Genomic DNA, 24,330 nt, shown 5'->3' on the forward strand with positions numbered 1-24,330 from the left:
ATCAAATTCGAGTCTAATTTTTCATGCACTCTTTCTGTCTGGTACCTAGTTTTTGAGAAGGCAGTTTAGCATTTAATTTAATTGAAGTGAACAGAAGACAATGTATAAATGTATTGGACGGTGCTGAGCAAGATGTGTTCACTGGACGAGAAAAACAAAATTAAAATCTGCAGTAACAATTCCCATTCACAGATAATCTCTACAGGGTATAAATTAGATTGTCCCTGAAAGCAGACAAGAAATTGCAATGTTCAATTAACCTGTGTCCACTCAATGTGATCTGAGCATCAGAATAACTTTGTGCAGGCTGCTCATTGCAATGATTTCCAAGTGCATACAACACTAATTGCTTTGTTCATTTGCTACACACATCTGCAGTAGATCCAGGGTTGTAACTTCCACCTAATGTTTGCCAACACGTCTTAAAGGGGTAGTGTACAGTGACTGAAGCAGCTCGTGAGAATTGTGGTTGACTCACAGCAACTTGCCAAACCTCCGTTGTCAGCTCCTTGCAAACGTGTGACATCTGCTATCCAGAAAGAGAAGGAGCAGCTGGTTCATAGGAACACCTCCACTTGCACATTCTCTTCTGAGCCACTCACCGTCCTGACTTGGAACTTGTCTCTCCATTCATTCACTGTTGCTGGATCGGGATGCTGGAACTTCCTTCCCGATAGCTCTGCAAGTGCACCTACACTGTAGGACTGCAGAGGATAATTGGGGATGCGCAACAATCTCTGGCCTTGATAACCATGCTGACATCTGATGAAAGAATAAAATAAAAGCACACTCACAACCATTGTCAATGCAGGCTTTACCCTGCATTGAACTTGCAGTTGTAGATGTAGCGGGGTCAGATTTAATTGAACATACATGTTTTGCATCTTGTCCCTTGCAGAACTTTAGGTTGGAAAATTGCTCCCTCAGCATCCTGGGTGAATAAGGTCACTTTCTGAGTAGTTTCGTCTCCTCTTACTCCCTTCACCAGCAGTTGTCCCACTCTGCCAAGCCTCTGTTGATTTTCCCAGTCACATTGTATTCGAAGTGGTCGATCTAATTTTGCAGCTGGTTTCTGCAGAAGAAGACAGTTAATTCAGAAGGTCCTGTCACACCCCTTGTAGATCTTTACAACTTGAAAGAGCCATAGTAAGGACAAAATATTTGTAGAATCAAAGCAACAATCAGAAAACAAACAGCTTGCCAATTCCTGCTGCTGACTGGCATCTTCCATGGTGCAGGTTAAGAGAAAGGCTTGACTGGAATTTAGATTTTCAACATGACACTGCTGGTATCAACTCAGTATTACATACTATTTAAAATTATAACCAATGTGCTCTGCAATTCTCCCAGTGTAGTCTAACTGTACACACTAAGGCCCTGACAGAGTCATAGAATCATACATCATGGAAACAGACCCTTCAGTACAACTTGTCCATGCCTACCAGCTTTCCTAAACTGAACCAGCATGGCTTGCCTGTGTTTGGCCCATATCCCTGAAAACATTTCCTATTCGTGTACCTGTCCAATTGTCTCTTAAATGTTGTAATTATACCCACCTCTATCACTTCCTCTGGCAGCTCATTCCATAAACTCATCACCCTCTGTGTAAAAAAGTTAATCGTCAGGTCCCTTTTAAATCTTTCCCCTCTCATCTTAAACCTATGCCCTCTAGTTTTGGACTCCCATACCCTGGAATAAAGGCCTTAGCTATTCAACCTATCCATGCCCCTCATGATTTTATAAACCTCTATAAGGACACCCGTCAACATCCTATGCTCCAAGGAAAAAAATCCCAGCCTATCCAGTCTTTCCTTATAACTAAATGTCCAGCAACATCCTTGTAAATGTTTTCTGCACCTTTTCCAATTTAACAACATCCTTTGTAAAGAAGGGTAACCAGATTTGTACACACTACTCTAAAAGTGGCCACGCCAATGCCTTGTACAGCTGCGGCATGACATCCCAACTCCTATTCTCAACAAAGGCAAGCACACCAAACACCTTCTTCACCACCCTGTCTACTTGCTACGGCACATTCAGGAACAATGAACCTGCACCCCTAGGTCCCTCTGTTCAACAACATTCCCCAGGATCCTACCAGTAACTGTGTAAGCAGCGCCTGGTTTGCCTTAGCAAAATGCAACATATCGCATTTATGAAAATTAAACTCCATCTGCCAATATCCGGGCCATTGGACCATCTGATCAAGATCTCATTCTACTCTTGGACAAGCTCCTTCACTGTCAACTATACCACTGATTTTGGTATCATCCGCAAACTTATTAACCGTGCCTCCTATATTCTCATCCAAATTATTAATATAAATGACAAACAACAGTGGACCTAGAACTGATCCTTGCAGCACACCACTGACCATTAAGATGTTGTTCAGTGTGATTTGCTGCACAAGTGTGTACATGCACATTGGACACTATTTCGTCCTCCAAATGATGCCTGACCTCTCAACATTCACATGAGAAAATGTTACATAAAATTTACTTGGGACTTCTCAGCAATGACAAGTGCAAGTAAGGACAGGACACTGAACAGTTCTGGATTGCTTAGCAAAGACTTGATAATCCAAATGGTGTAAGCCTCCATTGTTCATGGTAACTAGTTCATGAAACAAGCAGAACCAGGATAGGCATTTAATGATATTTTACAAAATGTTAGATTGCGCAGTCGAGTACGTTTTCAGGAAAATTCCATTCTGCGGAGCATCAGCAGAACACAGTAGTGCATTGTAATCACAATGATTCTAGAATCCAGTTGTCATTTTCCTGTCTGGTAAGTTGGTAATTGGCAGTGACTGAAGAAAAATTCACTTTATTTTCTTTCACACTGGCTATACATTAGTATTGAACATACAAGTCACAGTGTTGCCTTTTTCTATCAACTTTTGAACAACAGCCTAAGAGAACTTACATATATTTTCCAACTGTTGATGACAGACTTAAACATCAAAATAATCTGCTGTTAAGTCTTGTGATGAGTATTTTGAATACAGTTTGAAGAATACAGAGAATGAAGTTAAGTAAACTTCAAATGAATTTACTTTGGATTTTGACTAGATGTCACTGTAATCCTTAACTATACATTTCCAATATTCTATGTGTATTGGAGTTGTGACATACAAAATAAAATGTCACTCCCCAATTGCACATTAGTAATTACCCAAAATATTTACCTGCATTTGCCTGTCAGGTTTGTTCATTTATGCACAAAAATGAAATCTGAAAGAAATCGATATTGGAAAGGTGAAGTGAAAAGAAGGAAAGACATGATTTCCAAATGGCCAGACTTTTCATTGTAACTGTCTAACAATAGCAATCCACTTTTGGAATTGTATTTGTGTTTCAAAAGGAGAAGGCAAAATCATCTTCCACATAACATGGTGGCTCAGTGGTTAGCACTGCTGCCTCACAGTGCCAGGGACCCGGGTTCGATCCCAACCTCGGGTGACTGTCTGTGTGGAGTTTGCACATTCTCCCTGTGTCTGCATGGGTTTCCTCCGGGTTTGCTCTGTTTTCCTCCACAGTCCAAAGATGTGCAGGCTCGGTGGCTTGGCCATGTTAAATTACCCATAGTGTTCAGGGATGTGTAGATTAGGTGGGTTGTAGGGGGATGGGATGCTCTGAGGGTCAGTGTGGACTTGTTGGGCCGAAGGTCCTGTCCAACCATATCATGTCACTGATTGTGATGATGCTGACTGACAAGGGGCAGCATGGTGGCTCAGCGGTTAACCCTGCTGCTTCACAGCACCGGTGACCCAGGTTTGATTCCACTCTTGGGCCACTGTCTTTGTGGAGTGTACATATAAAGATGTGTTTTTTTATGAATTAAGTATGTTTGTGAAGTAAAAGAAGTCTGTGTGGAGTTTGCACATTCTCCCCGGTTCTGTGTGGGTTTCCTCCCACAGTCCAAGATGTGTAGTTTAGGTGGATTGGCCATGTTAAATTGTCCAAAGTGTCCAGTGATGTGTAGGCTAGGTGCATTAGCCAGGGGAAATGCAGGGTTACAGGGATGGGGTGGGTCTGGGTGAAATGCTATTCAGAGGGTCGGTGTGGACTCGATAGGCTGAATGGCCTGTTTCCACACTGTAGGGATTCTATGATTACAATAAGGTTATAAAATGCTGAATTAATCTCTTGCTCACTTAATTGCTCCTAATTATGAAAAATGTATTTTCTTTTTCATTTTGCAGGCTCACCAGGGCCGTCCAGTGACCATAGCAGTGGGGCATCCTCTCCTCTGTTTGATAGCGGTTTACATTTAAATGGGAACTCTACAAATACCGTAAGCTAATTTATTATCTTTTATCAATAAGAGATTGTCATTGCACAATGGTGTATTCGTTTTAAATTGTCTATCACAGCACTTTTTCCCCATTGTTGAAATTAACAAGAGTTGAGACAGTAAACCAAAGGACCTTTCATCTGCTCCTATGATGCTGCTTGGCCTGCTGTGTTCATCCAGCCCTGCACCTTGTTGTCTCAGATTCTCCAGCATCTGCAGTTCCTACTACCCCAAACCAAAGGACCTTACAGGTGGCAAAATAAAATGCCATGTCACTACTTCAAAGAGGAGCAGACGAGTTTTACCTGTTGTCATGATGAATGCTTAATTCTCAACTAATATTTAAAACCTGATAATCTGGTCATTTTCGCCTGATTGTCCTGGAAGCTTGCTGTGCATATATTAGCTGCTACATTCCCTACATCGTACTGCATATTTTAAAAAAAGTATTTTTGACACTATTGCTTTCTCTCTTTCCGTCTTCTGTGCAGATTCCAGATATCAGGTCTTTGTTTATAAATGGCGATTCTTGAGAAAAGATACTTGGGGATAACACACATGTCCATGCATAGTTTGCAGAGAATCATGTGTTACAGTTGCTGAGCTCAAGCTAAAGAGTGTTCGCCTCTTTATCTCCATACATTTTGATCTATTCTTTTATAAGGTGTAGGTGTTGCTAGCTGAGTTAGCCTCATTTGCCTAATCCTAATTGTCTCTGGAGAAGATGGTGGTAAGCTATTTTCTTGAACTGCTTTAGTCTCCTGTTACGGAGGAGGTGCAAAGAAGGGAGTTTCAGGATTTTAACCCAATGACAGTGATGGAACAGTGATATAGTTTCAAGTCCAGTAGGATGCTGTATGTCTTGGAGGGAACTTGCTGGTGATGTGTTGCCATATATCTGCTGCCCTTGTCCTTCTAGATGGTAGAGGTTGTGGGTTTCAAAGGTGCTACTGATTGGGATTTGGTCCTGTTTCTTCAATTCACTAAATGAATTTCATTACCCTCACTCTTGCTTTAGATTAAGTATCCAAAGCTCAGTATCTTATTGTGAAGCCAAAGTTTCCACTGAATTATAACATTTTGAGGGAAGGGGTGGTGAAACTTCAACACAGAAACACAAAAACAGTTCATCAATCTCTTTATTCCTAGCACAAAGACACACTAGACCAGCACACTGATTTGTAAATAATTAAGACACATTGTTAACTGTCTTTATCTGAGACTGATGAATTATCGAGGAACAGCAAGCACAGGAAAATCAGACTGTGAAAAGCTTGCCCAACTTTCCTTAAGATAATGTGAACTGGACAGGAACTCTTACAGCTTTGGATTTATGTTGGACTTCCATGTGTGTATTGGATCCTTGTGATCCACTATGCCCAGGCCTAGGAACCTTCTCTGATTTATGTATCATCATTTTCCAATTCTAGCAGATTCATACCACTTATCCATTTCTATATTTAATAGGTACAGCAGCCACCACATTGCTGAACAGCTCAGTTCCTGAAGAATCATATAATTATTTAACTGGCGCATTTCATTTCAATCCCTTAAGAACCAAAAACCTGACGTAGCACTTGTGATAAAAATGTCAACAAAAAGATCAAGAAGATATCTGTTAACCATTTACAATCCAAATTACTGAAAATCTCTCATGACCAACCTAGAAATTATTCATAAGCAAGAGACAGAAATTGATGGAGGAGCTCAGCAATTCTGGCAGCATCTGTGGGGAGGATTCAGAGTTAATGTCTTCCTCAGAACCTCTGGAATTCCTGTTTTTGTTTTTGATTTCCAACATCCACGGTTCTTTCAGTTTTTATTTAGAAATGATTCAATCTGGTAACATCAGCTCCTAATAATATGACCAACTGATGTTTTACTGTAGATCAAGTTGCCTGCTTCACTTTATATGTTGTGTAAATATACAGCAGATTCCTACTGGGAATTTGAATAATTGTTCTGATATTTTCCAAACTGACCTGCATTTACTTTTCTTATGCTTTCATGATTAGAATTTTTTTTTTGTGAAAATAATAGGCTATTATCAGCTGAATATTTCAATATTAGAGCTGGGCTTAGGAAATGCATCATCTAACAATGAGCTGACTGTTTACTCTGTTAGTAGGCTCTTGCTTCCCAAAATAAAGAATATTCTACAGAAAATGGTGAGAAAAAAAATGAAATGTTTCTCACTTAGTAGTGCCAACCTTCACATTTGTTCACAAAAGCAAAGGATCATAAGATGATGCAATGGAGGAAGGTCTATATGGATCATCACCATGCTTTGACAGACCATGAAAAATCCACATGATTATGAATTCCATTTTATGCATTTAATCTTCTGAAAGAAAGTTCTGCTCCTTAGTTCCCAATGATTATGAAGAAAAACTGAATTATATTTACCTACCCTTACATCAATTCAGTCTGGGACTCGTCTGGCTCCCAAAGAAATAGTCTTTTCCACACTTCATTCCAGCAAAACAGGTATTCCTGGAGCTTGTAGGACATTAGATTATTTCAAACACTGGCCATACTCTCTATAAACTCCAATCCAATTCTTAAAGTGATATTCTTCACATAAAGTGCAAGGAGTGGTGAATGTCTTTTGTCTCCAGAAATGAGTTAATCTTCTCAGATGCTCTGACACATTGACTTGTAAAATATTGAACACAATATTGTAGTCTGAGCTAAGATAGAAACCCAACACTCTATGTCATTCAGTGCAAAACAATTGCAGCGGATCTTGATTTCTCAAGAACAGCATTTCGTTTTTTAAGTTCTCTCGTTTTCCAGGTAGTTGGGTTGGGTTTGATGCCTTACCTAGCCAGTGCTGCCCTCATCCTGTAAATGAATTTTTAAAAAAAATAGAAATATAGATTATTATAAGGGATCCTTTTTAATAAGCCACTGAAGGCTAGTACGCGAGTTTAGCAAGCTATTCGGGAGGCTACTAGAATGTTAGCCTTTAGAACAAGAGGATCTGAGTACAGGACTAGTGAAGTCTTGCTTCAGTTATGTAGAAGCCTTGGTTAAATCGCACCTGGCGTACTGCATGTAGTTTTGATCTCCTTACCTCAGGAAGGATATTTTTGCCATAGAAGTTGTGCGACAAAAGTTCGCCAGATTTATTTATGGATGGCAGGATTTTTCCATGAAGAAACATTGAGTAACAGGACCTGTATTCTGCAGATTCAAAGAATCAGGGGTGATTTCATCAAATCTTATAAAACACTTAAAAGGCTAGGTCAATGCAGGCAAGAAGTTTCCCCTGATTGCGGAATCTAGAATCAGGCAACATGATTTTAAAATAAGGGAGCTGTGAATTTTAGGGTTTTAAAAAATTAGGGTTGTGAACTTTTGAAGTTCTCAACCCTGAGGACTGTGGAAAATTAGGATTAGAGTATGTTTGAGGTGGAAATTGCTGGATTTCTGATTACCAATGATGTAAAGGAGTATAGGAATAGTGTTGGTAAAATAATTGAAACATTCAATTGATCAATGATAATCTTGATCGGTGGACAAGGGCCAATGGGCTGAATGGTCTATTCATCTTGCTATGTTACCTGCATTAAGCAGTTCTCTGGAAATTCACAGCTACCATTGGCATTTTTTCTTTCCAACTGCACTTACCTGACATCAATCAAATACTTCTATTGAGACCTTTGGAAAGGCCAATGGTTGTAGCATGATCTCTTCCAGTTACATATCCCAGCTTTCATGCCCAGCTTCTCTAATCTGGATAAATGGTTATTTTGTTACTATCTCTCTCTATTCTGTATTTGAAGCTTCTGCCTCAGTCACAAGAGATGAAATCTGTCTTGGGTTGTAAAACAAAACAAGTACTTCATGGTACAAAAATAGAAATTGCTGGAAAAGCTCAGCAGGTCTGACAGCATCTGTGAAGAGAAATCAGAGTTAACATTTCAGGACCGGTGACCCTTCCTCAGAACAAGTATATCACGGTAGTCCATTTTTCATACACCTAGATTTTCTTTTGACTGAGCAAAGAAAATCAGACATGATCTAAATCGAACATCAACCAAGACAAATTTTACTCCCACTATGTCTTGCTATTTAAAGATTTTTTTCCCAAAATATTTTGACTCACTCTCGATATCTTACAAAACGTTTGAAAACCTAGTTCTTTGAACATACCCATAATCCATCTTTATTGCTTTTAATCTTTTTGCTTTCTCTTTGTCATCCTCTTTACCTTCTATTATCGCATTTTGCGATGTGATTCCCAGGAAGGTGCTAAAAAGTCCATGTTCCCACATTCAGTAATTGATACAGCTTAAAGTTCATTTTGAAATAGAGTCATACAGTCTTTACAGCAGGAAATTGGACTTTTCAAGTCCATCCTTCCCACTCTGGTGGTCATCGAACATCCATTTTACAGCACTTGGCTTATAGCCTTGTATTCTATGGCATTTCAAGTGCACCTATCAATAGTCTTGAAAGTTCAGGCCCCTACCACCCTTTCAGGCAGTGAGTTCCAGACATCTACAACTCTCTGAATGTTTTTTTTTCCTCAAATCCCCCTTAAACTTTCTGCCCCTTACTTTAAACCTGCTATTCCTGGTTAATGACCTCTCTACTAAGGAGAAAAGTTGTCCGTATCTTACTCAGTCAATTGCCTCCTAGAACTTTGTACACCTCAGTTAAATCCCCTTCAGCCTTCTCTACTCTAAGGAAAACTCTAGCTTATTCAGTCTCTCTTCACAACTGAATTGCTCCAGCCCAGTTATCATCTTGGTGAATCTTGTCTGTACCTTAATGCAGTCACCTTCTTCCTATAGTGTGGTCACCAGAACTGCACACAGTACTCCAGCGGTGGCCTAACTAACATTATAAATCCAGCTCTGACACAATCTCCTTGCTCTTGTATTTGATGCCTTAACTAATAAAGACAAGAATTCATGTACCTTCTTAACCACCCTTTCTACCCTTCCTGCTACTTTCAAGGATCTATTAACATGCACGCCAATGTCACTCTGCATTTGTACTTTCTAGGGTCCTACCATTCAATTTATATTCCATTGCCTTGCTAATCCTCCCAAAAGCATCACCTAACACTTTTCAGAATTAAGTTTCATTTGCCACTGTTCAGCCCTTCTATAACATCCTGTAGCCTAAGGTGTTCCTCCTCACTATTTACCACATCGCCAATTTTCTTGTCATCTGGAAACTTACTGATCAGACCTGCTACATAATTATGCACATCGATTGCATTGTGCAGGGAGCACAGTGGCAGATGTGTGTTCTACCGCTTCTTCTCTCAGCTGATCTATTTAATATGAAAGCCATATCCTTTGGTTATGTACTAACATACTAAATCAGCAACCTCATAAACTGCTGGAACATCAGTGCCCCGGTGCCATTTGAAGACCTGGACCAAGGCTTTTCTCAGTAACTTTTTCCACTTAATTTGAGGATCTTAAGTTCTTGAATCAGATGTTCCCCTCATCTGATCTTGTTTGAAATGTTGCAATTTCCTTAAGGGTAATGTTCCATTAGATCAAGAGTTCAGATATGACTTCCCCAGTGATGCACCATGAAACAATTTGTGTCACACTGCTGGAGGTGATAGTGAATCCTAGAACAGAAAGTTCCGGCAATGAGAATTGCTTGCTCATCACCTGTATTTTCATTCTGATCCTGAAGATTTAAACCAACAATGTACCATCATTGTATTCCATGCAACGATTCACTTTAGTTGAAATAGATCTACCATGTGGTTCATTGTCTGGTTCTATTTATTGTCAGTTCTATTTGGTTGATTGTTTGATTTTCAAAGTCCAACTTCTGTTTAAAAAGATATCTACCCTGTTCTACCACATTGCACATCTGTTTTATAAAGGTAGAGATGCAAGTCTACAGAATTCAGGTTACAGACTGTTAGATGTCAGAGGATAATTTGCCATCTAGCACACTTTCACTGTGATGTATTTGTGGCACATTAGAATGTTATGATGATAACAGAGTTATCACCAAAATGGAAACCCTGTGTTTATAATTCTGCTTGTTTTTATCATAACATTCATTGGTTGCAAATATAACCAGTTGCAACTCAACCAATCCTCTACTTTTTTGTCCTTGGAATGTGAGTATTACTGACAGGGCCACCATTCGTTTCCATTCCTTAATTGCATTTGAGAAGTTCGCAGTTCTTGAACTATAACAGTCTGTAATATAAGGGCACCCTCTGTGCTGTTGGGGAAGGTGCAGGAATTTGATTCAGTGACACTGATGAACAGAGATAAAGTGCAAATCAGGCGACAATGATTTGGAGGGACACTTACAAGTGCACTTGGAACTTCTGACTGTATATGGTTACAACTACTCCAGCCTCGTCTTGTGCACTGACATTATGGGCTCCCCTGTTATTGAAGATGCAAATGTTTTGAGAGCCCCTGCTCCTCTATTTAATTGTAAATCATCAGATGTATCATGACTGTGAAGCTTTGATTTGATCCACTGGTTTCAGCACCATTTAGTTTGCTTTGTACATCCTATGCTACTTCCATTGTTTAGCATGTAATTCTGCATTGTAGCTTCACAGGTCGACACCTCATTTTGAGCTATGCTTGGTGCTGCTCTTGGCATGATCTTCCACCTTCATTGAATCATTTTGAGCCCTTTCGTTGGTGATGATTGAATAAGAGATGTACCAGAGATGTACTTTGTGTTACAGATTGTGGTTAAATACAATTGCACAGTGCTTCATGGAGGCTGAGTTTTGAGCATCTAGATTTACTTGTACTTTAAATTGTATTATGACATGAAATATATACTTTATTTTCTTTGCACTTTAAAGTGATAATTTCAAGGTGAGAAAACAACTTCCAATGACATCTAAACTATTCAAATCTAAATTCTAGCTTCTGGTATAAGGATTTTGCTAAAGATCCTTTTGTGCCTTGACTGTTGAGTTTGCAGAAATTGAAACAAATTTGTTGACAAAAGAACTATTGCTGCTCTTTTGTGTTTTTTTTAGCAGCAACCTCACTCCCTGTGGACAATGCATGCATCCAGGATTAAATGGTTCTGGTTCAGCAGTCTGTGAAGGTCACAGGCTTAAGAGTAAACAGTGAAAATTTTGTTTAGGTGCAGAGAGTGGGCAAAAGTTAATTTGCATTATCGAGGAATTTGCTGCAGCACTGATTTATTCCTCTTGCCTTTCATAGTATTTTAATAACAAATACTGGACAAAATGGAATGTTCCGCTCAGAATCAACTTGAATCGATTCAAAGCCTGTGACTGGAACAAAATCATAGAAATGTAAGATATACAAGATGAGAAAAGGCAAAGGTGTATTAAACTCAACTTTTTCCTTCCTGATTGTCAAATGATATAAAGATGATGAAGCTGGTAAACAATCATTGTAATGTATTTATCAATTGGTCTAGAACAGACCTAGAGATGTGTCTTCCAGCGTTATTCCTGGTAAAGCATTCTGGAGAGAAATTGGACTCTGTGGCAACCTGTCTTCAGACTAATGCTTGAACATAATGACTTTGGATGAGGTGGAGTTTGCCCACAGGCCCATCTAACAGCATGTGGAGGAGCCAAACTATGACAATTGCAATACAAAGAGATGTACAGCATGGAAACAACCCTTCAGTCCAATTCATCCATGCCGACCAGATAAGGTAAATTAATCTAGTCCCATTTGCCAGCATTTTGCCCGTATCCCTCCAAACCCTTCCTGTTCATATAACCACCCAGATGCCCTTTAAATGTTGTAATTGTACCAGGCTCCACCACTTCTTCAGGCAGCTCGTTCTATTACACACACCACCCTTTTTGTATGTAAAGGTTGCCCCTTAGGCCCCCTTTTAAATGTTTCCTCTCTCACCTTAAGCCCATGCCCTCTAGTTTTCCCCTACCCTGGGGAAAAGACCTTGGCTATTCATCCTATTCATGCTATCATGATTTTATAAATTTTGATATGGTAACCTCTCAGCCTCCGACGCTCCACAGTAAATAGCGCAGCCTTTTCAGCCTCTCCCTCTACCTCAAACCCTCCAACTCTGGCAATATCCTGGCAAATCTTTTCTGAACATTCTCAAGTTTAATAACATCTTTCCTAAAACAGGAAGACCAGAATTGAATGCAGTATTCCAAAAGTGGCCTAACCAATGTCCTATACAGCTGCAACATCACCTCCCAACTCCTATATTCAATACACTGACCAATAACGGCAAGCATCCCAAATGCCTTCTTCACTATCCTATCTGCCTGTGACTTCACTTTCAAGGAACAACAAATCTACACTCCAAGGTCCCTTTGTTCAACAACACTCCCCAGGACCTTGCCATTAAATGTAGTGTGGTGATCCAGTGTCCTTTTATCAAAAAGGTTCTGAAGAAGAGTCACTAGGCCCGAAATGTTAACTCTGCTTTCTCACAGATGTTGCCAGACCTGCTGAGTTTCTCCAGCAATTTCTGTTTATCTTTGAGATTTCTGGCATCCACAGTTCTTTGATTTTTTTTTTAGGAATTCTTAATGTCTTGGCATCCACCTGGAAAGAGTCAGGTTTGAAATATTAAGGACCAAACAGACAATTTGAAAACCACAGGAAATGCAGTCCTTGTTTCAGAGAGCCCAGGAGGCCGAGTCATTGAATATATCTAAAGCCAAGGGAATCAAGGGTTATATGGGACAGACAGACAGTTGAAGTCTTACCCTTGCTTCTAATTCTTATGCTCTTGTGGTTTATTTGGCAAAGCGGGTGGAAGGTTTCAGTCACAGCTTTTTCAGTCTTTAGCAAATAAAGCTACCTCAAACATTGTGCACCACGGAAATTGAATTAGGTAAATTACTTGCTAATGGCTTAGTAAACACGGAAATAACTGTGGATGCTGTAAATCAGAAACAAAAACAAAGTTGTTGGAAAAGCTCAGCAGGTCTGGCAGCATCTGTGAAGGAAAAAACAGAGTTCCCTTCCTCAGAACTGAGGAAGGGTCAGTGGACCCGAAACGTTAACTCTGTTTTTCCCATGCCCCATACTGTCCAAGGAGGCATAGGCCATGGGAAAATGCAGGCTTACAGGGATAGGGTAGGAGGTTGAATCTGAGGAGGATGTTCTTCAGAGGGTCAGTGTGGGCTCGATGGACCAACTGGCTTGCTTCCACACTGTACGGATTCTATGATTCTGTGTCCACCTGGACTATTTTGGGAGAGCCTCCTTCACATAGCTAAGTGGATATTAGAAGCTACATTAGTTTGCTGCATACTTCACAAATTGCTCATTATGTGGGAATTACAGCAGCACCATTACATAACTGGCAAGAAGTTAATAAAGAAAGATTGCAAGAAGTCAGAGAAAGTGCAGCAGCAAGTGAAGTGACAGGAAATAAAAGAATGACTACAAAATGGACTCTACCACATGGTATAGTTAATCAATGATGTTGCCTTGCTCAACTACAACTCTCCATTCACCAGTGGTCCCACAGTCAGGGTTATGATGTGACTCATTGTGTTCCTGTCTCTGAGCCAGAAGCTTTGTGTCACCTCTCACATCAGAGCTTTATGGCCAAGAAAAGTATGGCTACATCTTGGCTAGAGATAGTAGGAACTGCAGATGCTGGAGAATCTGAGATAACAAGGTGTAGAGCTGGATGAACACAGCAGACCAAGCAGCATCATAGGAGCAGGAAGGCTGACGTTTCGGGCCTAGACCCTTCAGGCCTTCCTGCTCCTATGATGCTGCTTGGCCTGCTGTATTTATCCAGCTCCACAACTTGTTATCCTACATCTTGGCTAAACAGATTGCAAATCCTTTCAAAAAGCCTGATGGCTGGCAGGAAGGATGGTTGAGATTCCTAGTCAGCCAGAGCCCCTGTTGTAAGTGGAGCACAACAGCCTCTCCTGTTAAAAGGTCTGCGTGCAGGTTTTGCTATGGGGACCAATTTGTGGCAAGTGTCCCCCTCTCCTTTTGAGGCACTACGAGAAGTCCCAAACTCTATCATTAACCAACACCATATCCTCTTTGTGGTAATGCCAAAAATAGAAGTCACTAGAAAATCCACATTCCGCTAAAATTTATAGGTCAGGCATACAAACTTAACTTAAAAATCTTGCTGCAATACCCTAGTCCCCACATTATATGTGCCTTTGTTTGCCGTATTGCCTGTATAAGCCGCTTTCCCAGGAGCTGCCGAGAAGTAGTAACAGAACATGGTTGACCATCAATTGAAGAGACTGGAGATGGCACCGGTGGGGACCTCCAGCAACTCTGGACCCAGAGGGGTCATCTGCAGGAGTCTCATCCGCCTGAAACCAGCAAATGCACTTGTTGTAGGCCACTGTCCTTGGTCTGGGTAGCAGTAATCTAAGGCCATCCCCTAACCAATTGTTCTCCATTGAAGTAAGGTACACAACAAAATAGTAACACACAGCAATAATGGTAATGCATCATGAGCTTACCTTGCATACACTGTCCAGTCTTCAACCATTGGTCAGTTGACAGCTAGCAAATGTCACAAGTGTGTCATATCTCCCACAGTGAGTTGATGTTTCACACATTAGGACTTTTCTTTTCTGGAAGGGTATCTGTTTTTTGGTTTTAACAAACCTTGGTCCGAATTGCTCACTGCTGCTCATGTAATTATTCCCATATAGCTTTTGTGTTGGCAAATCAACTGTGTGATATTTATGCAGCACACCCCTGTGATCAACTGTGCTCTCTTTTGATGGCAGTGTTTAATTATTCAATTTTGGGCCTTGCGTCTGGTTTGAACAGGACTCGATCCAGACATAACAAGGTGTAGAGCTGGATGAACACAACAGGCCAAGCATCAGAGGAGCAGGAAAGCTGATGTTTCGGGCTTAGACCCTCCTTCAGAAAGGCCCGAAACATCAGCTTTCCTGCTCCTCTGATGCTGCGTGGCCTACTGTGTTCATCCAGCTCTACACCTTGTTATCTCAGATTCTCCAGCATCTGCAGTTCCTACTATCTCGATCCAGACATACTGTGTCACCAGTTCAGTTCACCACTTCCTAAGTTGCAACACTTAATTTAAACACACATATCCCTTCAGAAGACTTAGAAAACAATAAGTCACTATCTGACTGATTGAACTTTTAATAGGTCAGGCTTCATACATTTTATCTCACTTTGATTGACCCAGCAAATTTAGAGCTACTACTTACCTAACCGATGACCTGTCTTGGAATTCCCACATAAATGCAACAGTCAAGAAGGCACAACAAAGCCTCTTCTTCCTCAGGCGGGCTCAGGAAATTTGGCATGTCCATGAGGTCCCTCACCAACATCTACAGATGCACCATTGAAAGCATACTGTCCGGGTGCATAACAGCCTGGTCTGGCAACTGCTCTGCCCAGGGCCATAAGAAACTACAGAAGGTGGTGTGCACAGCCCAGACCATCACGGAAGCCAACCTTCCATCCATGGACTCTATTTACATGGCTCTGCTGCAGAAAGGTGGCTAATATCAAAGACCCATCGCACCCCGGCAATGATCTCCTATGACCTCTTCCGTCAGGCAGAAGATACAGGAGCCTGAGCACATGCATAAGCAGGTTCAGGAACAGCTTATTTCCAGCCATTATCAGACTGTTGAATGGACTCTAGCCTCAAATAATGTAACCTGCAATGTAATCTGTATGCCTCTCAGTCTTTTTGATCTGTACATCCTTTGCTTGCTGTTTTCTGCCTGTACCTCTCATAAACAAAGCTTTTCACTGTATTTTGGTACACGTGACAACAAATCAATCAATCAATAAATCAATCAATACATGGTTTAGGGCAGGGTTAGGATCAGGAAGTCTGTCTTCCTATAGTTGCTCCCAGCAACTACTACTTCTCCCAGGTAGCACCTCTGTAATCCGACTAATCTGTACAAATGTATTAGTGGAAATGACTAGTCAACTACCGTGAGGGCACGGTATCCTTTTGGAATACTGATGTCCAGAACCAAAAGGGCCACTGGATACATTGCCTCTACAGTTGTTCCATGGAAGCCTCTTCTGATGCAGTAAAAACTGTGGAATTGACTACTCGACATTTCACAATGGTGGGTCCACAGAAGAGGACCACTTGTTTCATTTTGGAAAGGATGTGCTTGAAACACTGTATAAAGGTTTATGCTGAGTTGGTTTAATGTTTTAACATTAAGCAGGCTTTTCAATTCACCAAGCATTTGGGTGTGTACACCCATCAACTTTCTTCTGTAGACTGACCCATTGAAGACACATTTGAGTCTGGCTTCAGCAAAACTAATCTCCAATCAGCTGGTGCCAACATGATCATTTTGTGTGCACTGGCTCATACTTGCTGTGCCAGTTGCTGAATTGGTAACTTCAGGTAAGGCCAAAACAGAATGTCTTTTCATCTTTACTTTCTTTTTCCTCTTCCACCACAGATTAGGAGGATTCCAATTCTTGGATATAAAAGCATAGAAAAAGAGTAGGTAGGAACAAGAATAGATAATTTGACCCTTCGAGCTTGCTTATAATAATTATGGCTGATTATCAAGCTCAATATTCTAACTCCATCGTCGCCCCATAACCCTTGATCTCTTTAGTCACAAGAGTTATATCTACCTCCTTAAAAACACATTATGTTTTGACCTCAGCAACTCACCTCAAATAGCAGCATCTGCTGTTAACAGCCCAAAACTTCCATTTTACATTTAGATCTGAATTGTTCTGTCGTAATGAATTCACCACTCTCTGGGGGAAATCTCTCCCCACCTCAGTCCTAAAAGGTCTAGCCCTTATCCTTAAAGTATGATCCCTGGTTCTGCACAGCCCCACCATTGGGTACATCCCTTCTACATCTAACCAGTCAAGTCCTGTTAGAATTTTGTAGATATCTATGAGAACTCCTCTCATACTTCTAAAATTCAGTAAATACGATCCTAACCAACTCAAACTGTCCTCATACAGCAGACCTGCCATCCAAGGAATCAACTTGGTAAGTCTTTGCTGCACGTCCTCTATAGCAAGAACAGCCTTCCTCAGATAAGGAGACCAAAACTGCACACAGTAACCCAGTTTGGCCTCAGCAATGCCCTGTATAATTGCAGCAAGATATCCTTACTTCTGTACTCAAATTTTCTTGCTATGAAGCCAACATGCAGTTTGCTTTCTTTACGGCTTGCTTCCCCTTGAAGGCATACTATCAGTGACTTTCAGTACATGAGGACGCTCCTCCGAACTTTCTCTTCTCTCAATTTGCAACCATTTAAGTAATAATCTGCTTTCCTATTTTTACTACTGTAATGTTAGGCTTTTAACTGCCTTGAGGTTCTTTCAGATCTGATCGAGAAAAGGTCAATAACAAAGAATCTTACTCTATTATAATGAATAAATCTAATAATTCAAAACCACATGTTAAAAGATGCGCAATTCAACTAGTAATTGTTCCCACTGCTTGCTGATCATTTGCATGGTGGTCCACCTGCAGATACAGCTAACTTATACTCTGCACATCTTGAACCAAGACTGTGCAGTGATTGTAAATATTAGTGATCTCTCATATTCAGACATACCTCAAAGCATCACAGCATAGATTATGACTCATATACAAGGTTCAGGCTGTCTTAATAATGTTAACCAAAATTGGCCCGTCTGCTGCAGTGGGCAGCCAGTGAAAAGTACATTAGTACTGGTAGCATGTAGCAATCATATAAACCAGCAGATAGCAGCAATTTACTGTGATACCTTCTATTCAATAAATGGGTACAGTGATTAAGGGTTAGCCAGTTTCTCTCCCTCAAATATTTTTACAAGCCTCTGCTTATATTTTTTTATAATGTTCTAACCATATCCTTGATGGGACCCTTGAATGTCAATATTTCTGGTTAATGACTCACTGACCTATATTTAAATAATTATTTGATCAAGGTTGATGGCAGACAATATGTGAAGAAAGCATGAAAATCTCATAGTTGCCACTGTGAAATTGTAACATTTCAACATGTTCTGAAATCATGAAACAATCCTGACTCTGGATGTTGCCATGCAACTGTGAACTATCTTGTGCCAAATATTTTGGATAAAACGTTGTCTGGAGCTCGTGCTGTGGACAGTCAAGTGAAGAATTCCTATCAGAAGACTGTTCACCTTTGGTGGGGATTGTCTGGCAGCTATGAATGTAAGCTCAACACAGACCTAAGAGTAAAATGGAAGTTTTGGGCTGTTATCAGAAGACGATGCCATCTGAGGTGAGTTGTAATGAGATTACAGGCTGGACCACTTTCAATCTGAATTGAATTAGCTTTATTGAATTGAAAACTGTCTTAAGCACACCAGATTTCTGGGCAGGCAATAGAGGATAATTTCTTGAAAAGCAAGATATGCTACAGAAATGCGCGCTGAGTCCTAGCATTGTAGGGTATGCAGGGTAAATTGATCTTAGTAGGATAATAGGTTGGCACAACATCGTGGGCCAAAGGGCCTGGACTGTGCTGTACTGTTCTATGTTCTCTGTTCTATGTTCATTGCACGAATGCAAAAGGGTCACGCGTTCAGCTTGCATGACATGATACCTGTGGCAGAGTTTCTGCTTTAGCAGGACTTGGGCTTCAGGGATGGGAATGCCTGTCTTGTAGGGTACAACTAGTGATCCTATGTCGAACTCATTAGTTTATATGTTATGGTCATGCATCAATCCTGTTCCAGAGTTATTGTCCTGCTTTCAAATAAAATTTGTTGGATCGTGGTAACTTATGTCATACAATTTCATTGTGCTGTTAGAACTAAAATGAAAGGTGTGAGATGCTCACTTGATCATTGAATAATTTCCTCTTTGGTGGAAGCCTTTACCACTAATGAGAATGTCAGACGAGTTGCCTTCAATGAAAAAAATAACAGTTAAAATGGAGATTAATGCCTGACTAAACATGAGGACATTGGAAAGAAATCATTTGGACAAGGACTTCACTCAGCTCTTTAAAATGATGAAAAACGTCGAGAATGTAGATGCAAAAACACCCATTACATTCAACTGGGAATGTAGAACAAAAGATACAGGCTTAAAGCACACCATATCTTAAGTAATAGAAGCTTTTGTGTTTCATTTGATCAGTGGAGCAGCAAAAAAAAAGCAATATCAATTCCCTCTTTCAACAAAGAAATTAATGAATGCTTAATTTAAATTGAGTTTTAAGATTAATGGACAGAGATGATCAATGGAGATTCGCATCCTGCTAAATTTCACAATCCATCATCTGGAGAACAGCAAGTCAAGCTTCAATGATAGTGATTGCCTTGGATCAGCGAGTTATATTTGTCAAAACCTTCCTGCTGTGCATAAGTGCTGAGAAGGAGGATAAAAGAGGATATGACTCACTCATAGAGTTGCAAAGGAAGATTAAATGAAAAGAACAAACAAGAATGAGCCTGAATCCCCTTTAACAGGGACAAACAAAAAATCCCAAGGCCCTTCAGACATATGCGTTGGAAAGGATTCTGAACAAGGAAGATAAAAAGACTGAAAGCAGTATATTTTCCTGAAGTAATTAATTTCAAGATGTTTTTGTTTAAAACAGTGTGGGGCTAGGGAGAGAATTTCAGAAAGCACAACCAATGAAGTCAATGAAGGGGAGTGAGGAGGAAAGGAAAGATGAGTAGAAGGCTGGAGCTGGAAGATCATGAATGCTAAACAGATATTTTTTGCAGGTCTGTTTTACCACATAAAGAAACGTAACAATTTATGGTCCAGTATTCAATACATATCTCTGATTTGGGCAAGTTTTAACCTTACTTCCATGCTAACAGCAATCTCACATTGTCCTACGGTTGTTTTGCATTTTGCAAGCAGTCAAGCCAGTTCTTTGATCTTGTGAATGTAAGCTTAAGCTTGGTTATATAATCTGCTATTTTGTGGATTCCACTTTTTAAGAGTTACCCACTGAGCAAACAACTTGTGGAATGTTTGCGCTTTGCACTATTTAAATATAAAAATCCATATTTAATTTGCATTATGAATAGCCAGCATTAGCCAAATGAATTGTTTAAGTTAGCAGTGATGCAAATCAAATGGTCTCATCAAATTATAAATTGGAAAATTAAAAATAAGAAGGAAACAAAGGCAGAACTATTTTTACCAAATCCCATAGACTGGACAGAACGTTACTAATTTTACAAGAATATTATAACCAGTTTGGACCATTGTCTATTTTCTTTGGTGGGGTCAAACTTTAGGATTTCAGTTACTATAATTCCCTTCCACGATTTTTCTATGGTTTAAATGGAAGCTCTATGCTGGAAATTCAAAATCACTTTGAGAAATTGATGAAAGAATTAGAGATTGAGGGATAGCACGATGAATTGAGGAGGAAAGATCAAAAAGCAACAGTCTAATTGGGAATAAAATGGCTTGTTCATCTTCAACTTAACAAGCATTTATTGCTATATTTATTCCAAATATATTTCCTCAACATCAGCTTAGCAAAACAGTGTTCTTTTTATTCACTCATGAGTCATGGGAGTTGCTGCCTGGTCTTAAGAAAGTAATAGTGAGCTGTCTTCTTGAACTGCTGCTGACCATGTGCTGTAGGTAGACACACAATCCCTTTGTGGAGGAAATTCCATAATTTTGACCAGCAACACCGAAAGAACAGTGTTACACTTCGAAGTCAGAATGGTGAATGTTTTGGAGGGTAACTTGCAGATGGTGGTTTTCCAATGCACCTGCTGCCATTGTTCTTCTAGATAGAAGAGATCATGGGTTTGGAAGGTATTGTCGAAGGATCTTTGGTGAATTTCTGCAGTGCATCTTGTAGATAGTATTGTTGTTACTGAGCATCGGTGGCCGAGAGAGTGGATTCTTGTGGATGTGGTGCCAATAAAGTTAACTGATCTTTCCTGGACAATGTCAAGCTTCTTGAGTGTTGTTGGAGCTGCACCATCCAGGCAAGTGAGGAGTATTCGAACACACTTCTGACTTGTGCCTTGTACATGCTGGAAAGACTTTAAGGAGGCAAGAAATGAGACACTCATTGTAGAATTCCTAGCTTCTGCCCTGCTCTTGTAGCTATCTGCATAGTTGTATTGTGAATCCAGTTCAGTTTCTCGTCAATGGTAACTCCCAGGATGTTAATAATGTGGGATTCAGTGATGGTAATGTCATTGAATGTCAAGGAGCAATGGCTAAATTGTGTATTATTGGAGATGGTCACTGCCTGGACTTTGTGTGTAATGAATGCTACTTGTTACTTTTCATCCCAAGCCGGGATATTGTCCCGTTCTTGATGTACTTGGATGTGGACTGCTTCAGTATTTGAGGAGGTGTGAATGGTGCTGATCATTATTCAATCATTGGAAAACATGATCTTACGATGGTGTGAAGGTCATTGACGAAGCAGCTGAAGATGTTTGGGTCTAGGACAGTACCCTGAAGAACTCCTGCAGAGATGTCTTACAGCTGAAACGACTGACCTCCAACAATCACAACTATCTTTGTATGTGCCAAGTATGACTCCAAACAGTGGAGATTTTGCCCCGATACCCATTGATTCCAGTTTTGCTAAGGCTATTTGATACCACACTTTGTTGAATGTGGCCCTCATGTCAAGGACTGTCTCTCCCACCTCACCTCTGGAATTCAGTGTTTTTGTCCATGTTTGAACCAAGGCTGTAATGAGGTCAGGAGCTGAGTGGCCCTGGCAGAACACAATCTGGGTGTCAGTGAGGTTATTACTGAGTCAGTGCTGCTTGCTAGCACTGTTGATGACAGGTTCCATCACTTCACTGATGATCAAGAGTAGACTGATGGGCTGATAATTGACCAGGTTTTGGGTTTGTTCTGCATTTTGTGTATAGCGTTAACCTGGGCATTTTTCCACGTTGTCAGGTAGATGTTAGTGTTGTAGCTATACTGGAATTTCGATTCAAGGGAATTTCTCTCATGTTTTTTAGGTTATATTAATATTTGAGTCTTTTGAACTGTGTGTTTAGATTATGCAGATATTATTTTCATTTATCTCATGAGGCTTTTGTTTTGAAAGTCAATATCGTACAGCAATTTTTTCACAAATCTGTCCAGTTTCCTTGTTCTGCCAACTGCTTTATTGACAATGCTTTGTTTTCACTCCTTAACTAATCTATTAAAAAATACAACTGGGAGGCTCAAAAGTTTTAGAGCCCTTAGATGTATTATTTTGAGTTCTTGTTAAATGTGTTGCATTCTTATTTAATACTACGGGCTCAGTAGCAAAAGATAAAGGAATGCTTGAATCCAGGATCTAGTGTCATTAGAGCCAGAACAGTGCTATTTATTTGTGAAGAATTATTAAGGTAATATTGGCATAGTTTAAAAAGAAATGTCCAAATCAGTTAACTACAGGGAAAAGAAGTTCAAGAATCTGAAGGTCAAGCAGCATCAGAGGAGCAGGAAAGCTGACGTTTCGGGCCTAGACCCTTTCGGTCTAGGCCCGAAACGTCAGCCTTCCTGCTCCTCTGATGCTGCTTGGTCTGCTGTGTTCATCCAGCTCTACACCTTGTTATCTCAGATTCTCCAGCATCTGCAGTTCCTGCTATATCTGTATTGAAGTAGTATAGTTTTTAGCATATGCACATTGTAGCTCCATATATGGATTGGGCATGGAGCAGCCATGTCACCAGCAGATAGCCCACATAATCGCCCTTTGATTTGACATCATGGCACTGTGAACTGCTGCAGAATGGAGGCAATGGGATATTTTTAAAATATATCCACTCAGGGGATGTGAACACCACTGGCTAGGTCAGCATTTATAGCCCATCCTTAATTGCCCCTTGAGAAGGTGGTAGTGAGATGCCACTTTGAACTGTTGTAGCCAATGGGGTGAGAGGGGTGGGTACACACACAGTACTGTTCGGAAGTAAGCTCCAGGATTTTGTCCAAGTGACAGTGAAGGAACAACAATCTAGTTCAAAGTTAGGGTGGTGAATGTGCTTGAAGGGGAACTTGCAGATGGTGGTGTTGCTGTGATGTTGAACATAGACCATTATGTTTCCCTGTCTATGGTCGCACCCCCGGTTGGATGTTGAGAGGATAGAATCACTTCAGTTGTGGCAGTGGGCAGTGCGTTCTCATGCTGCACCCACAAAGCGATGTCTATACAATCAATGTCCCTCGACATCACAAGGAAGCCTGCAATCCCAGTTAATACCCATGTGCTTTTTGCTTACTTTGTCTGCATTTTTTTGACAAGAATGTTTGAAAATTAGAGAACTTCAGTAACTTCCCTTTTGTGACCATGGCAAACTGTGAGATGTTACAAATATCCCTAGTTGAAGACTTGACAAAGCCAAACTTATAAGAGTTGATTGCCAGTTATTTCACAGTCACTGGCCATGCAGTCTTTGCCAATTTCTAAAGTTGGAGTTGTGGCTAAAGCAGGTGGTATACCTACATAAGGAATTCCCAATAGAAGAACAGACATAATGCACATTGTTCCATATTAACGTTTAGGTCAGAGAATTGAAAACCCTTAACAGATGTGGTCTTCTGCTCTCAGTTCATATTCTTCCCCTTTCTTCATCAGCTTGATTTGCTCTGCAAGGCTTCTGATCTCCAAGTGGAATTGCTACGTGTGTACCCTTGTCTGGGAGAAATTTGTTTATGAAGACAGCTTGATGTCAGCAAGATGTTCATTAGTATCTGTCACACCACTTCCCCTAGGCTCATACAAACTGAGACAATGATGCAAACTATTGCAGAATCATAGCAAAATCCAGAGCAGCTCAGTTAGAACGCGTGGGAGAACCTTTTAACTAGCTGGTAGGGTTCCTGATGCTGACCAGGTGTTTACCTGGGGTGATTAAGAGAGCTGAGCTCTGAAATATCAGTGTTAGAGTAAAATCGATGTAACATGCTAATCAATGATCTGACTTGCATTCTGTCACCGATCTTTCACTCTGTCTGCACTAATGCCTGACCAATGTTGAACTCTGTGATTCACTCTACAAGAATGCCTGCACATCATGGATACCATTTTCAGGCTCTAAGGGCTCTGGCAGAACTAAAAGCAGGCAGGAATGTGCCTGATTTCTCATCAACAGAATGCAGCTT

The 24,330-nt window shown here is 40.4% G+C and overlaps 1 protein-coding gene across 1 annotated transcript in view; it reads left to right on the forward strand.

Moving 5' to 3' along the window:
• The window catches only part of sntg2 (syntrophin, gamma 2), a 219,256-nt gene that overhangs the window by 57,206 nt on the left and 137,720 nt on the right, over positions 1–24,330 (forward strand). The window contains exon 8 of the mRNA XM_048597103.1: positions 4,205–4,296. Within this exon, the coding sequence (XP_048453060.1) occupies positions 4,205–4,296 (92 nt within the window). The remainder of the gene's footprint in view (positions 1–4,204; positions 4,297–24,330) is intronic.

The sequence above is a fragment of the Rhincodon typus genome, chromosome 5 (genome assembly GCF_021869965.1).
Source record: "Rhincodon typus isolate 14 chromosome 5, sRhiTyp1.1, whole genome shotgun sequence".
In the NCBI taxonomy this organism is placed as follows: Eukaryota; Metazoa; Chordata; class Chondrichthyes; order Orectolobiformes; family Rhincodontidae; genus Rhincodon; species Rhincodon typus.